This window comes from Marmota monax, unplaced genomic scaffold (genome assembly GCF_021218885.2).
Source record: "Marmota monax isolate L192 unplaced genomic scaffold, Marmota_monax_Labrador192_F-V1.1 WCK01_AAM20220418_F8-fsc00024, whole genome shotgun sequence".
In the NCBI taxonomy this organism is placed as follows: domain Eukaryota; kingdom Metazoa; phylum Chordata; class Mammalia; order Rodentia; family Sciuridae; genus Marmota; species Marmota monax.
In genome coordinates, this window is record NW_026695224.1 from 19,483,897 (window position 1) to 19,496,764 (window position 12,868).

At 37.7% G+C, this 12,868-nt stretch overlaps 1 protein-coding gene across 4 annotated transcripts in view; it reads left to right on the forward strand.

The window, feature by feature from the left end:
• Positions 1-12,112, forward strand: part of Lrrc36 (leucine rich repeat containing 36) — a 36,341-nt gene extending 24,229 nt beyond the window's left edge. For 2 of the 4 annotated variants that reach the window (XM_046435293.2, XM_058575986.1), the window contains 6 exons: positions 474-763; positions 4,661-4,826; positions 5,896-6,047; positions 6,835-6,958; positions 9,741-9,855; positions 11,731-12,072. In XM_046435293.2, coding sequence (XP_046291249.2) covers positions 474-763; positions 4,661-4,826; positions 5,896-6,047; positions 6,835-6,958; positions 9,741-9,855; positions 11,731-11,956 — 1,073 coding nt within the window. In that variant the 3' untranslated portion in view covers positions 11,957-12,072. The other 2 variants (XM_058575987.1, XM_058575985.1) reach the window with 2 other exon arrangements.
• Positions 12,113-12,868: the final 756 nt, after the last annotated feature.

Here is a 12,868-nt window from a genome sequence, read left to right on the forward strand (position 1 = left end):
GACACAAATACAAATAAGAGTTGGTAGATTTAGTGGTGGGATCACATGGACATTTTCTTTGATTATCTCTATTTTTTCTGTGTAGATCATCACCTGAGAGAAAGGAGAGAGGATGATGGAAGTTTGAGGAAGACAAGAAATGTGAAATGATCCTCTCAGAGTATAGAAAAGTAAATTTGCCAGGGTAATATATATGAGAGCCGGACAGAACTAAGAGCCTATACAAGATAGTGATCAGGAATAAAGTATGGAAGCTCAGATGCATTTTATTCTCCAACCACATTCCACTGCTGTGGTGTAGGCTTTTGGAGCATGTGGGTTATTGGATTTAATCAGAGTTAAGATTTTACCAGGTGAAGGGAGATAGAAAGGGTCCAGAGTGTTGAGGGTATTTGCTAGGGAGTGATTATTATGATCTTTGGACATAAGAGAGTTGAAGGGCAGGTTCATCTTCCAGCCTGTTTCCTCCACAGAGCTATATGCCACCACCCATTTCAACAGTGACCCTGCTTTGCTGGTCAATGTAGAGCAACAGTTATCCAGCAACCTCAGTGATTTAACACCAGCACATGGCTCTTTCCCAAACAACTCGGCCCTGGGAAACTCTCTGCGAATGTTGCTGTTACCTCCTGGGACTTCAGAAGACCGAGAGATTCTGACCAAGAGGTCATTAAGCCCATCCAAGAGAGGATTCAAACGGAAGGACAATATCCTTGTCAACCTGAGTGCAAAGCATGGTTTCCGTGATGCTACAGGCAGTGAGGCAAGTGTTGGCTTGTTTGTGTGTGTGCAAGAAACACATCCAGTTCAAGACTAGAATGGGGTTCTGGTGGGGATGGTGTTGGTTCTGGCCAATAGTGCTAGAAGTTCAAAAGAATTTTCAGAAACTAGGCTAACGCTCTCAGGCTAAAGCCTGTGATTCTTCTATCCTTGGGAAAGTCATTTTCCCACTGCCACCATTTTCTCCTTTCTATCACAGGGGAACTATCCCTGATCTACTTCCAGAGCAAAAAAATATGGTAGGAAAATACTTTAAGAAGTGGTCAACAAGAGTTTACTAACAGGAAGGAATTCAAACAGTTCAGGGCCTCTGGGTTAGCTGAAGATCTTTATAGCATTAATTTTTATAATCTCATCATGCTTACTCATTTTTTTTCAGCCACAAATGACTTACTTGAAATAGTTTTTATAAAAAGCTTTGTTTTCACTTTCTACCTACAAATTCATATAATTCTAAATTTTTGCCAAAGTAGCAGCAAGAAGATAAATTAGGGCTGGGGTTGTGGCTCAGAGGTAGAACACTCGGCTAGCATGCATGAGGCACTGGGTTTGATCCTCAGCGCCACATAAAGTAAAATAAAGACATTGTGTCCACCTATAACTAAAAAATAAAATTAAAAAAGAAGATAAATTAGATTATCCAAGGGATTTTTAGCTAAAAATGGGCTCAGAAAATGAATGAAAAATCAAGAACATTCCCACATATGCAATATAGTTCATCTTTACAAAATCAAAATGTAATAGTATATATAATAAAACTTCAACACTTACTAAGAAGTTTGGCCCTGCAAGCTCATCCCACATTCATTCCTCACAGAAAATGCCCTCCACTCCCCTCTCTTCTCTGTTTGAATGCTAACTTTTCTCCAGATCTTAACTGATAATCATGAAGACTTCTCTCTTTCGTTATAGGAACCACAATCCTTAGGATCCTCTCTGAACATTTGTCAGTTAATCATTTACTGTCCTGTAAGGGAACAAAATATTTGATCAAGAACTGCTATTTCTAGTCATTTGTATTTTCAATTGTTGGAAATCTTTTTTTACATATTTGGGATGAGTTTATGAGAGTTTTTTGGTCGTTTTTTGTTTGGTTGGATTTTTTTTTTTTTTTTTTTGACTCTTCCCATTCAGTTTACAGAACTTTGGAGGTGATTATAATTTTTGTGTACCAAAGGGGGCAGTCTTGTAATACTTTTTTTAAGCTTATGCTAGCCCTTCCCCTCCCTCCCTCCCTCCCTCCCCTCTCTCTCTCTCTCTCTCTCTCTCTCTCTCTCTCTCTCCTCTCTCCTTCCCCATTCTCTGCCACCAATGCCCATTTTATCAGACAAAACACTGAGAGTTAATGTATTTAGGGTAAAGGCACAGTATCACTTAGGATATTTGGGATGCCACATTAGTAAGAAGTTTTAGGAAAAAAATTCACCTCTACTTTATATTACATTGTTAAACTCTCAATGCAGGGCTGGGATTGTGGCTCAGTGGTAGAGCACTCCTCTAGCAAGTGTGGGGCTCTGGGTTCCATCCTCAGCACCACATAAAAATAAATAAACAAAGGTATTGTGTCCAACTACAACTAAAAAATAAATATTAAAAAAAATCTCAATGCACTTTTCTGGACTACACACTCCCTTTCCTGTCAGACATTAGGTGTTTTTTATTTTTTAATATGCAAAGTTTTCAAATTGCTGCTTGAATATAAATATAAAGCCAGACCTTTTTTTTTTAAGGTGCCGGGGATGAAATCCAGGGCCTTACACATACCAGGCAAATGCCCTACCATTGAGTCTTAGCTCCATCCCCTGAATATAAATACAAAAGAAATATGCTGTTCCATTTTTATAAGCTGTTAAGTCAGAAAATTTCCAAAAAGAAAAGAGCATTAAATTTTAAAGATATAAAAAACAATCTTATGTTGCTCAGTTCTATATATGATTTTGTAATTAGAAAATTTATTTTTGACCAACTGACTTTAGAGGCACAAATTGTAAAAATTAAGGTAGATAATACTTTAAAAATCCATAAAGTATATAAAGCATAACTTGTTGAAAATTAAATGACACATAAAAAGTAACAAAATTATCTCATAGTTCATAAAAATTATCCCCAAACCTCCCCAGATTATCATAAATAAAAGTGCTAAAAGGCATATATATTTCCAAGTTGCTTCATGATGTACACACAAAAGTACAATCCACCAAAAACGAATGACAGTAAATATTCATTATTGACAAGTTCCTATAAAGAGTAGCCCTGTGGTGTGAACAGACTTTCTTGACTTTTTTCCCCAATCAGGTTGTTAACTTCCTAAAGGACCCCATCTTTCACCTCTTCATGTATCCATAGTCTTTATTGAGTTACTAGTCCAGTACTCTCAAGACACATGATCAGTGGTCAGTACAGATCTGTTGAACAAATGTTTATCCCATTTGTATTGCCTTTCCCTACCATCATAGGCAACACATGTGAATTAACCTATAAATATCACTGTCTTTAGTGTTGTTTCATTAACTAATTAATCATTCATAATTTTTTACATCAAAGATTGAGAAATAATTTGGCTGTTTTTAATTATATCAGTCTCATTACAGCCCATGAGACTCTACAGAAAAGATTGGTTGATTTGTACAGTAAAATTCACAATTACATAAATTACATAAATGTCAGATCACAATGAATAAAAACAATTATGGCCAGGTGTAATGGCACCTGCCTATAATCCCAGGAGACTAAGTCAGGAGCATCTTAAATTCAAGGCCAGCCTCAGCAACCTAGCAAGACCCCATTTCAAAATAAAATTTGAAAAAAACTGAGAATATAGCTCAGTGGCAAGCACCCCTGAGTTCAATCCCTGAACCACACACACAAAAAAAATGTGAATTTTACTATACAGATCTATCTATACAAGTTATGTATATAGCTCTTACTGAATAAAAAATATCTTTAGTACTAGGTCCAACAGTAACTTCTTTGGGGGAGGGATACTGGGGATTGAACTCAACTACTGAGCCACATCCCCAGCCCAATTTTGAACCTTTTATTTAGAGGGTCTCACTGTGTTGCTTAGTGCCTTGTCATTGCTGAAGCTGGCTTTGAACTTGAGATTCTCCTGTTTCAGCTTCCCAAGCAGGATTACAAGTGTGTATCACCATGCCCAGTGTAACTTTTTTTTTTAATGGTACTGGGTATTGAACCCAGGGGCACTCTACCACACTGAGCTATATCCCTATCCTTTTTTAGTTTTTATTTTGAGATAGGGTCTTGCTAAATTGCCCAGGCTTGCCTTGAACTTGCAGTCCTCCTGCCTCCTTAGTCTCTGGAATTATGGGTGTACACTATCACACCTGGAACCAGCAATAACATATAACATTAAAAATGTTATAGGACATTTATGCTTATTATACATTAAACTTGAATGAGTAAATGACCTGGATCCTTCTGAGGGATTCTTTTTAAGAAATATATACATTAATATATTAAGTAGAAGCTCATTATGAGTTATAATTTCTTATTAATTATTCCCAGTTTTACTTTTTAAAATATTCTACATTTTAATCTTTTTCTATTACATAATATATCAAATCATAGATGTAGGTGTCAAGCAACACATTTTTATTATTAATATGTTCTGAAAATCCACTTAGAAAATTATGTTAGAAAATACTCTTACCTTTGATATTATCCTTGAATTTTGTACGTGTTTGCCTTGGGCATAAATAACATGTTATTCCAATCCACACTGAAAGTTGAAACCATCTCTTTTTACTTTTTACTTTTTACCCTTTTAAAAAATATTAGTGCTTTAAATGTCTGGATTCTTACTTTCCATGTTGTGTAAGAATGACAAATGGTTGGGGGGATTTGTGTTTTTTTTCTTGAGCCTCTCTCTAGTGACCTGGGCAGTTTGCATGGTTTGCCAGGAAACCACAGTCCCCCGATCTCTGACAGAACCCCCCATGTGGCCACTGTCCTCAGACAGCTCCTGGAGCTTGTGGATAAGCACTGGAGTGGCTCTGGCTCCCTCCTCCTCAACAAGAAGTTTCTCGGTGAGTTAGTGCATTTGCAGTTCCTGGAGGAGAACTGCATCTTACTTCTGCTCTGTTCTGCTAAGTCACTTAGACCCTTAATTTGCAAGGAAAATTGTTCTTATATATAAAACATCTCAAAAATACCATAGTTAACAAATATGCATTTTTCTTACATTTGTCTTCCCCACATATTAAAAATCAAGCACTCTTTCCAGTTGTTTTGTAGCAACTGTTTTGTTCCTCCTGTGATGTCTGTGTGTGAGTGTGTATGTGTGTGCACACACATGCTCACACATGTAGGCTTTAGTAATATATAGAATGACCAGATATGTAAATTGAGAATGGTCATGCTAATAATTGCAAAAATATTTTATGATCCTTGGGAAAGTGCCAGTAATGAATTCAACAGAAATTAGGTTTGATCATCAGAATTCTGAGATGACTGTTTAAATTTTATGGTTTGAAAAACTTGAATGAGTAAATGACCTGGATCCTTCTGAGGGATTCTTTTTAAGAAACAGGGGGAAAGCAGTTTTGCAAATTTTGACTTCATGCATTTGTTGTTTAATGAAAGAAGAATTCAAGGAAATTTGGGTGTTAATAAAAGTTGAAGTGAAAACTAGAAACTTGAAATTTGTTTAGGTTGGAAAAACTTTTTTTTCTTAAATTTCTAAGGGCTGGGATGTAACTCAGTGGCAGAGTGTTTGCCTAGTTTACATGAGACCCTAGGTTCAATCCCCAGCACTGAATTTTTTTTTTTCCTAAAGGGACACGTGGGAGAAGAAACCCTAGCCCAATCATTTTCCTTCCCAAGTTGACCCATTGTTCTCATATGGTAGGAAATCATGCCCTGGAGCCATGAATCACTGACTTGAGAGTAGTGCACTCAGGAAGGAAGGGTTGTTGCTGGTCCTCCACAGAGGACATGGGATTTAATATTTTAGCCTTCACAAAACACCTCTTACAACTACTTAACCAAATTATTGTAAAAAGGAGATAGTTACATTACAAAGCTGGGGGTTATGACTGGAAATTCTGTGCTTTAGCCTTTAAGATTGGCCCATGTACCCAACCTGAATTTTTGCAGGTCCTGCTCGAGATCTGCTTCTGTCTTTGGTAGTCCCAGCTCCCCCTCCTCAACAGTGGTGTTGCTCACATCCTGAAGACCCATCCTCAAAAGCCTTCCACAGGAGGGACAATGAACTGAAGGAGGCTGGGCTACTCGTCCCTAATGATATGGTATGGCTCTCTTGTATTTCTACCTCCTCTTCCTTAACTAAAAAAGAATTGAGCAGCAGGATTAGAATGGCTCTAAGACCCAAAGATTATCATCATTAGGAACACCTAAACACTGTGCAGCCAACATAGAAAAGTCAGGCTGGATGACAAATCAGAAACACAAATCTTTCCATAGGGACAACTTGAAAGTTCTCCAAGAATGACTTTCTCATCCTGGCCCTAATAAAAAAATTTTGAAGAAATACTTGAAATGGGAAGGGGGAGTGAACAAAAACCCTAGAGTGAAAATATTTAGGACCATGATCTTAAAGTTTATGGCTTGAGCAAAATGAAGGAAGGCAAATGTCTCTGTCTTTCCTCCCTTCTGATAGAGCTGAGAGCATAGAACCAGGGTTCATGCTAGAGCATCAGGTTGCTGACTCTGGGAAAGGAAGAAGAAACTCACATCCCCAAGCCTTTATCTCTATTCTTAACATTAGAGGATTTTCAGGCACCAAGTTCAGTTCTAGAAACTTTAGATGACTCAGAATGCTAGCCACTTGTCAAAATGATCACTTGTTTAGCAAGAGTGGTGGGTAAATCATAGGAAAGATCAGGACTCCATGTGATTGATTTGTTTGCTGCATGTCAGCTATGTTTGCCAATGAATTAAATTAGTGATAAAGTCATACAGATGCTGACCTTCATTCATTTTATCACTAAAGGAAAAGATTCTTTCAATCCTCTAAAATCACTACTCAGGATATCAGATTCTTAATATGTTGGTATTCTGTTTTCTGATCAAAAGGAAAGTTTGAAGCAAAAACTGGTCAGAGTGCTAGAGGAAAACCTCATTCTGACAGAAAAAATTCAGCAGTTGGAGGAAGGTGCTGCCACTTCAATTGTGAGTGGACACCAGTCTCATACTTATGGTAAGTCATGTGTGGGACTTCTCAAGCCAACTGCTATAGATGACCCATTTAATAAGCTTCACCAGCCAAAGTTCATGTGGCTGCCTTTGACTTACTTGGTCATTGCTTTTCTTGGGAGTTAGTGGAAACATCCTGATTCAGAGAGGTGTATTGCAAGGGGCTTGGGCTACCAGATAAAGCTCTTCGTCAGTGCAAAGCATGCACAAATGTTATTATTGCTGTTATTTTTGACAATGCTACTTGCTTTTGTGATTATAGAAGTATAATGTGTTTTCTACAGAAAGTTTGGAAAATACAAGGACAGTATAACCCTGTGACCTAGCAATAATTATCACTGGTGTTTTGTTAATTTACCTCTATACATGTATGTTTAATTAGGAACTTTAAATTGTGTTCTGATATCTTAAAGAATAATTTACAGGGTGTGGTTTAGTGATAGAGCACTGGCATGTACAAGGCCCTAGGTTCAACCCCCAACACTGCAAAAAGTTTTTTTGTTAATTTACATCCAACAAAACACACATTTTTTTAAACTAGGTATTGAACCCAGGGGCTCTTTACCACTAAGCTACATCCCCATCCCTTTTTATTTTTTTTCTTTTAAGACAAGATCTTGATAAACTACTGAGAGGGAGGTTCCCTAACTTGCCATGACTGGCCTCAAACTTTCAGTCCTACTATGTCAGCCTCCTGAGTCACTGGGATTATAGGCATGCACCACTGTGCCCAACAAAATGCACACATTTTAAGTTTGATCCTACTCATATCACAGAACATATCACAGAAAGTTCCCTCATGCCCCTTGTACAGTTTCCCACATTCTCTACCCCAAGAAATCACAGACCTGGTTTTTATACACTAATGTTACTAATTTAATGGCATAGGTAGTTCCTATGGTATCACATGAATATACTGTATTTATCTACCTAATCCTTTGTATAGTTGTTTCTGATGTTTGTTTTTGTTATAAATATAGCTGCCATTACTTATAATAATAGTTATATAAATAATATACAGAGAATATAAGTAATTCTGAAGTGTTTCCAAACATTCAGAAGAAAGAACTAAAGTGGAAGAAGTAATCCTAGAATGAAAATGTTTCTTCTCAATCATCTTTCTTCCCTTCTGATGGAGTTAAGAGACCTAATATTTATACATTCATAACTAATGCTGCTATTCATGTATAATATACACAAATCTTTGTGTACATTTATTTTCTTACAATATTTTCCTAGGGGCTGGGGTTGTGGCTCAGTGGTAGAGCGCTTGCTTCACACATGTGAGGCACTGGGTTCGATCCTCAGCATGACATAAAAATGAATAAACAAAATAAAGATATTAAAAAAAGAATATTTTCCTAGAAGTAAAATTAGTGGGTCAAAAGATGTGGACATTTCTTGAGACTTTTATTACATATTGCCAAAAAAGGTGCTTTCAGTTTACACGTGCATCAGCAGTGTGCTCCAATGCTCTTTTATTCCATCTTTGCAAACACTGAGCATGTTTTTAGCTTTGTATTGTTACACGTGAAAAATAATATCCCATTTAAGTCTTGATTATATTACTTTATTACTAGCATATTTTAAGCCAGTTTTTTTGTTTTACTTTTTTTTTCTTCTTTTTTTGGTGTGTGTGTGTGTGTGTGTGTGTGTGTGATACTGGGGATTGAACCCAGGGCACTCCAGTGCTGAGCTTTATCCCAGCCTTTTTAATTTTTTTTTCCCAAGAAGGTTTTGCTAAATTTCTGGTTTTCAATTTGCAATTCTCCTGCCCCAGCCTCCCAAACTGCTGGGATTACAGGCATGCACCACTGTCAGCTAGGCCAATATTTTAGATAAAGTGTGCCCTCCACTTTAAACCTCCAGTTCAGCTTCCCTAAGCAAATTAGAGCCATTCAGACTGTCATGAAGAACTTTATTTGGAAGCACTGAATTTCCATTGCTAAATCCCAGCACAGTCTGATACTCAGAAGCCTGAATAATTGAAACATAACCCCATTTATCTACTCTGAAAATGTAAGTAGGTATTTGTCCACAGGTCTTTACTTTCAATCAGCTAGGGGGCCTGTTTCAGTATTTTGGCTAATTCTGGTGATGAGCACAGTTGCTGTAGTCCTGTTTTCTACCTTCCAGAACTGTCCTATCTCAAATTGTGATCCACATTTGTATTACCTGGCAGCTTATTATGCCATATATTGGGCCTCTTCTCAGACCTACTGAATCAGAATCTATTTTTATTCTCAAGCATATGAACATTAGGAAGTATTGTTCTAGAAACTGGCCTCAGTTCCTGAGCTTTTGCCTACTTCGTTATTATAGGCAGTCATACAATTTAGGGAGGTAGAGATGAGTGTCTCAGCTACAATTCCATTTCTGCAAACATTCATTGAATCATTACTATGTGTCTGACAGTTCTAGATGTTTTCACAAATTACATGTGGAGTAGAGGTCATACAAATGGAGAATATAATACTTATTGACTGCTTAGGTGAAGTGAGGACAGGTGTCTCACTGAATCCTTAAAGTGGTGCTGTAGGGCAGGGTTATTTCCTCTAGTGAAGCTCAGAAAGATGAATTAACATGTTCAAAATTAAGTAGTTAAATGTTAATTCAGATCTGTTGCCAAACTCCATGTTCTTCACACCATAACTCCTGTGTGAATGGAATATGGAGGTGAGTGCCATGGGGCACTCAATTGTCAAAATGACCATTTGAATATGTAAACTCTTATCAAAGGTAAGTAGCTTGGAATCCTGCTCACCCGGCTACTGTACTCTTTGTAGATGATCTTGTGCGCAAAAACCAACAGTTGACTATGCAAGTGGCTTGCTTGAACCAGGAGCTTGCCCAACTGAAAAAGCTGGAGGAGACCGTTGCCCTTCTTCATGAAAGTCAGAGGTAGGCGAGTTTCTGTCTAGTGGTTTCTGGAAGCAGATGTTTACTTCTCTTTATCTCCTTTGCTTTGTTTTTAATGATAATATCTATGAAATTTACAAATTAACTCTAGTGTTTGTGTAAACCTCTTGTTCCTGGCCAGTTAGCTCAGGGATCAAAGTACTGCTTTTGGTGCTGTTCTTATACACCAGGGACTAAAGATCTTTGCTGACATTGGTAGGTTGCAGCATCCCAATAATTAATTTCTTACTGGTTTTAACAGGGTTAACTTCTTTGGGGTCAGCTAACTTTCTTCACTATACCCCCTAAAATCAGTCATCTGGCTCCTCTGGAAAATGCCTTCCTGCTATTGGTCACAAAAGATGCATCAAGAGCACTCAGTAGAGAGTGATAGGGAAAGAATCCAAAGTATGTGTCTTCTTCAGAAGCACTCAAAAGAGTCAGCATCTTCACAGAAGAGTACCCTTGGATGCAGACCAAGAAACACCTGAGAAGACCTCAAGGCCACTGCCTTGGCAGCTCTAGGGAAGCCCTTGAAGTCTTTATTTACCAGTCTACCTCTACTAGGACTTTGAATGACATTTAAATACAAGCACCCCACTCCCAAATCTTCAGCTCCAAGCTTTATCACTCTTTTGTTGAAATAGCTTCATATCCAGAGGATTAACCCCCCACTTCTGGGTGGATTTTTTTCATTATATGCATTTATATGTGGGTTGGAAACCAAGAATATGCATTTCCAGTAAGTTTTCAGGTGATACTGTTGCTGCTGATCTGAGAACTACATTTTGAGAGCATAGGGTATCTCATTTGGGTATGTATAGTCAAAATAGTGTATTTTAAATTAACTTGAAACAATTTTTCTGTGTATTGGTCCCATTAACTCAGTGTACAAGTTCACTTATTTCATTTTGGTTTTGATTCTTAGGGATTTTTTTTATTTAATCTTATTTGCATAATTATGTAAAATATTTCTATGTGGCCCCAAAAATCAAATATAAAATAATATAAATTCAGAAAAATCTAGACACTTTTTTCTGTCTCCTCTATCCTTTCCTTTCCTCCCACTGGCATTTTATTGTGGATGGTAGCATTTGTATTCCCCCTTAATTATATAAAAAGAAGCATAATATTGCTTTAACATTTTTATCTTAGAAATAAGTTCACATTAGTCTATGGAGCTCGTTTTCATTCCTTTGTATAGCTGCATAGTACTCTAGTGTGTGGTTGTAGTTTATTTGACTGTCATCTAGTAATGTCTGTGGATATTTTGGTTAGCCATGTTTGGCTGTTAAAAAATGGTACCATCGGGGCTGGAGGTATGGATCAGTGGTGGAATGTGTACTTAGTTATTTGAGGCCCTGTGTTCAACTCCCAGCACCAAAAATAAAAACAAACAAAATAGTACTATAATGAACAGCTTTGTGTATATACCTTTTTTTTTCTTTGCCAGTGTGTGGATGACTTTCAACATTACTTGATAATACAGGGTTCAGAAATACAGGATGGCATCATTGTTGGTTGCAGAGGCAGGACAGAATAGAAAAAGAAGTTATGATTTGGAGAGTGCGTAGAAATTGAGGCCTGATCAGGAGCCAGTGTCCTACTTACCTCATCAGGAAAGTTGTTTTGAAAACAGTATAACAGACACTCTATAAAATGTGAAATATATTATTGCTTTAATCAGTCTGGAACACAATCAGAATTGTAATGAAGAAACTGTACATTTGCTTTTAAAATAACCCACTTACAAATTTGACGATTCTGTTGAAAGATGATACTTCATTTTACATTTATCTTTAGCACACATTTCAGACCCAAATGGCATCTACTTTGCTTTTGTGATTTCATGACTGTCTTTCCCCCTCTGGGTCTCAGATCCCTGGTGGTAACTAATGAGTATCTGCTGCAACAGCTGAATAAAGAGCAAAAAGGTTATTCCGGGAAAGCACTCCTGCCTTCTGAAAAAAGTCATCATCTGGGGACATCATCGCCCTTTGGGAAAAGCACATTGTCTTCTTCCTCACCAGTGGCACATGACACGGGTCAGTATCTAACACAAAGCATCTCAGAAACTGTCCCAGATCCTAATTTGTGGAGCTAGCACTGAACACCTTCACTGTCTACTCTCACATATCGATGGAGGGCTTGCAATGTCTTTGCCACCAGCAAAATATTAAAAAAAAAAAAAGCTTATTCTGATTACATTGTATTGTCCCTTCTTTTTATTTCTCTATGTCCTCCCCTTGAATCATTTTTTTTCCTTCTGCCCACAGAAATTGCATCATGTCACACAGAGGCATTTGACTGAAAATGTCAAAAAGGAAAAAACACTGGACACTTCCCCCAGTGTCATTTGATATTGTGTAGTAGAAAGTCATAAAAGAACATCCATCAAATATATTTTGTGCTAAAAGAAATTTTAGAGACTCTATATTTATGGATTCACCAAACACATTTGGAGTTTGTTGGCCCTGGAGTAGCCCATGATTTGTTTAGTCAGGAATAAAGCACAAACTCATGCTGGTCTGGGGACAGCATTAAGGTATTATCTTTTTGGTAATGCATAGTCAAAGTTATGTATTTTAAATTAACTTGAAACAATTCTGGAACTTGAAGCTTTGAATTAGGACCAAACAGGTCTATACAAAAACCCTGAAGAGGGCTGGGGATGTGGCTCGCGCGCTCGCCTGGCATGCGTGCGGCCTGGGTTCGATCCACAGCACCACATACAAACAAAGGTGCTGTGTCTGCCGAAAAAACTAAAAAATAAATATTAAAACTCTCTCTCTCAAAAAAAAAAAATTAAAAAAAAAAACCCTGAAGAGAAAGATGCCCCAGAGAAAGAGAGTAAGGAATCCCAGCATGGGGAAGGCCACGGCCAGGATTAGTGTGTGAGTGGGAGCTGACAGAAGAGTAGGAGGGGAGCAGAATGAAGGGATGCAGCGCCTCAGGAGTGCAGAGTCTGGAGCACTCAGAGGGATTCTGGGGCAGGGTCCGAGGTGGGACATGATTC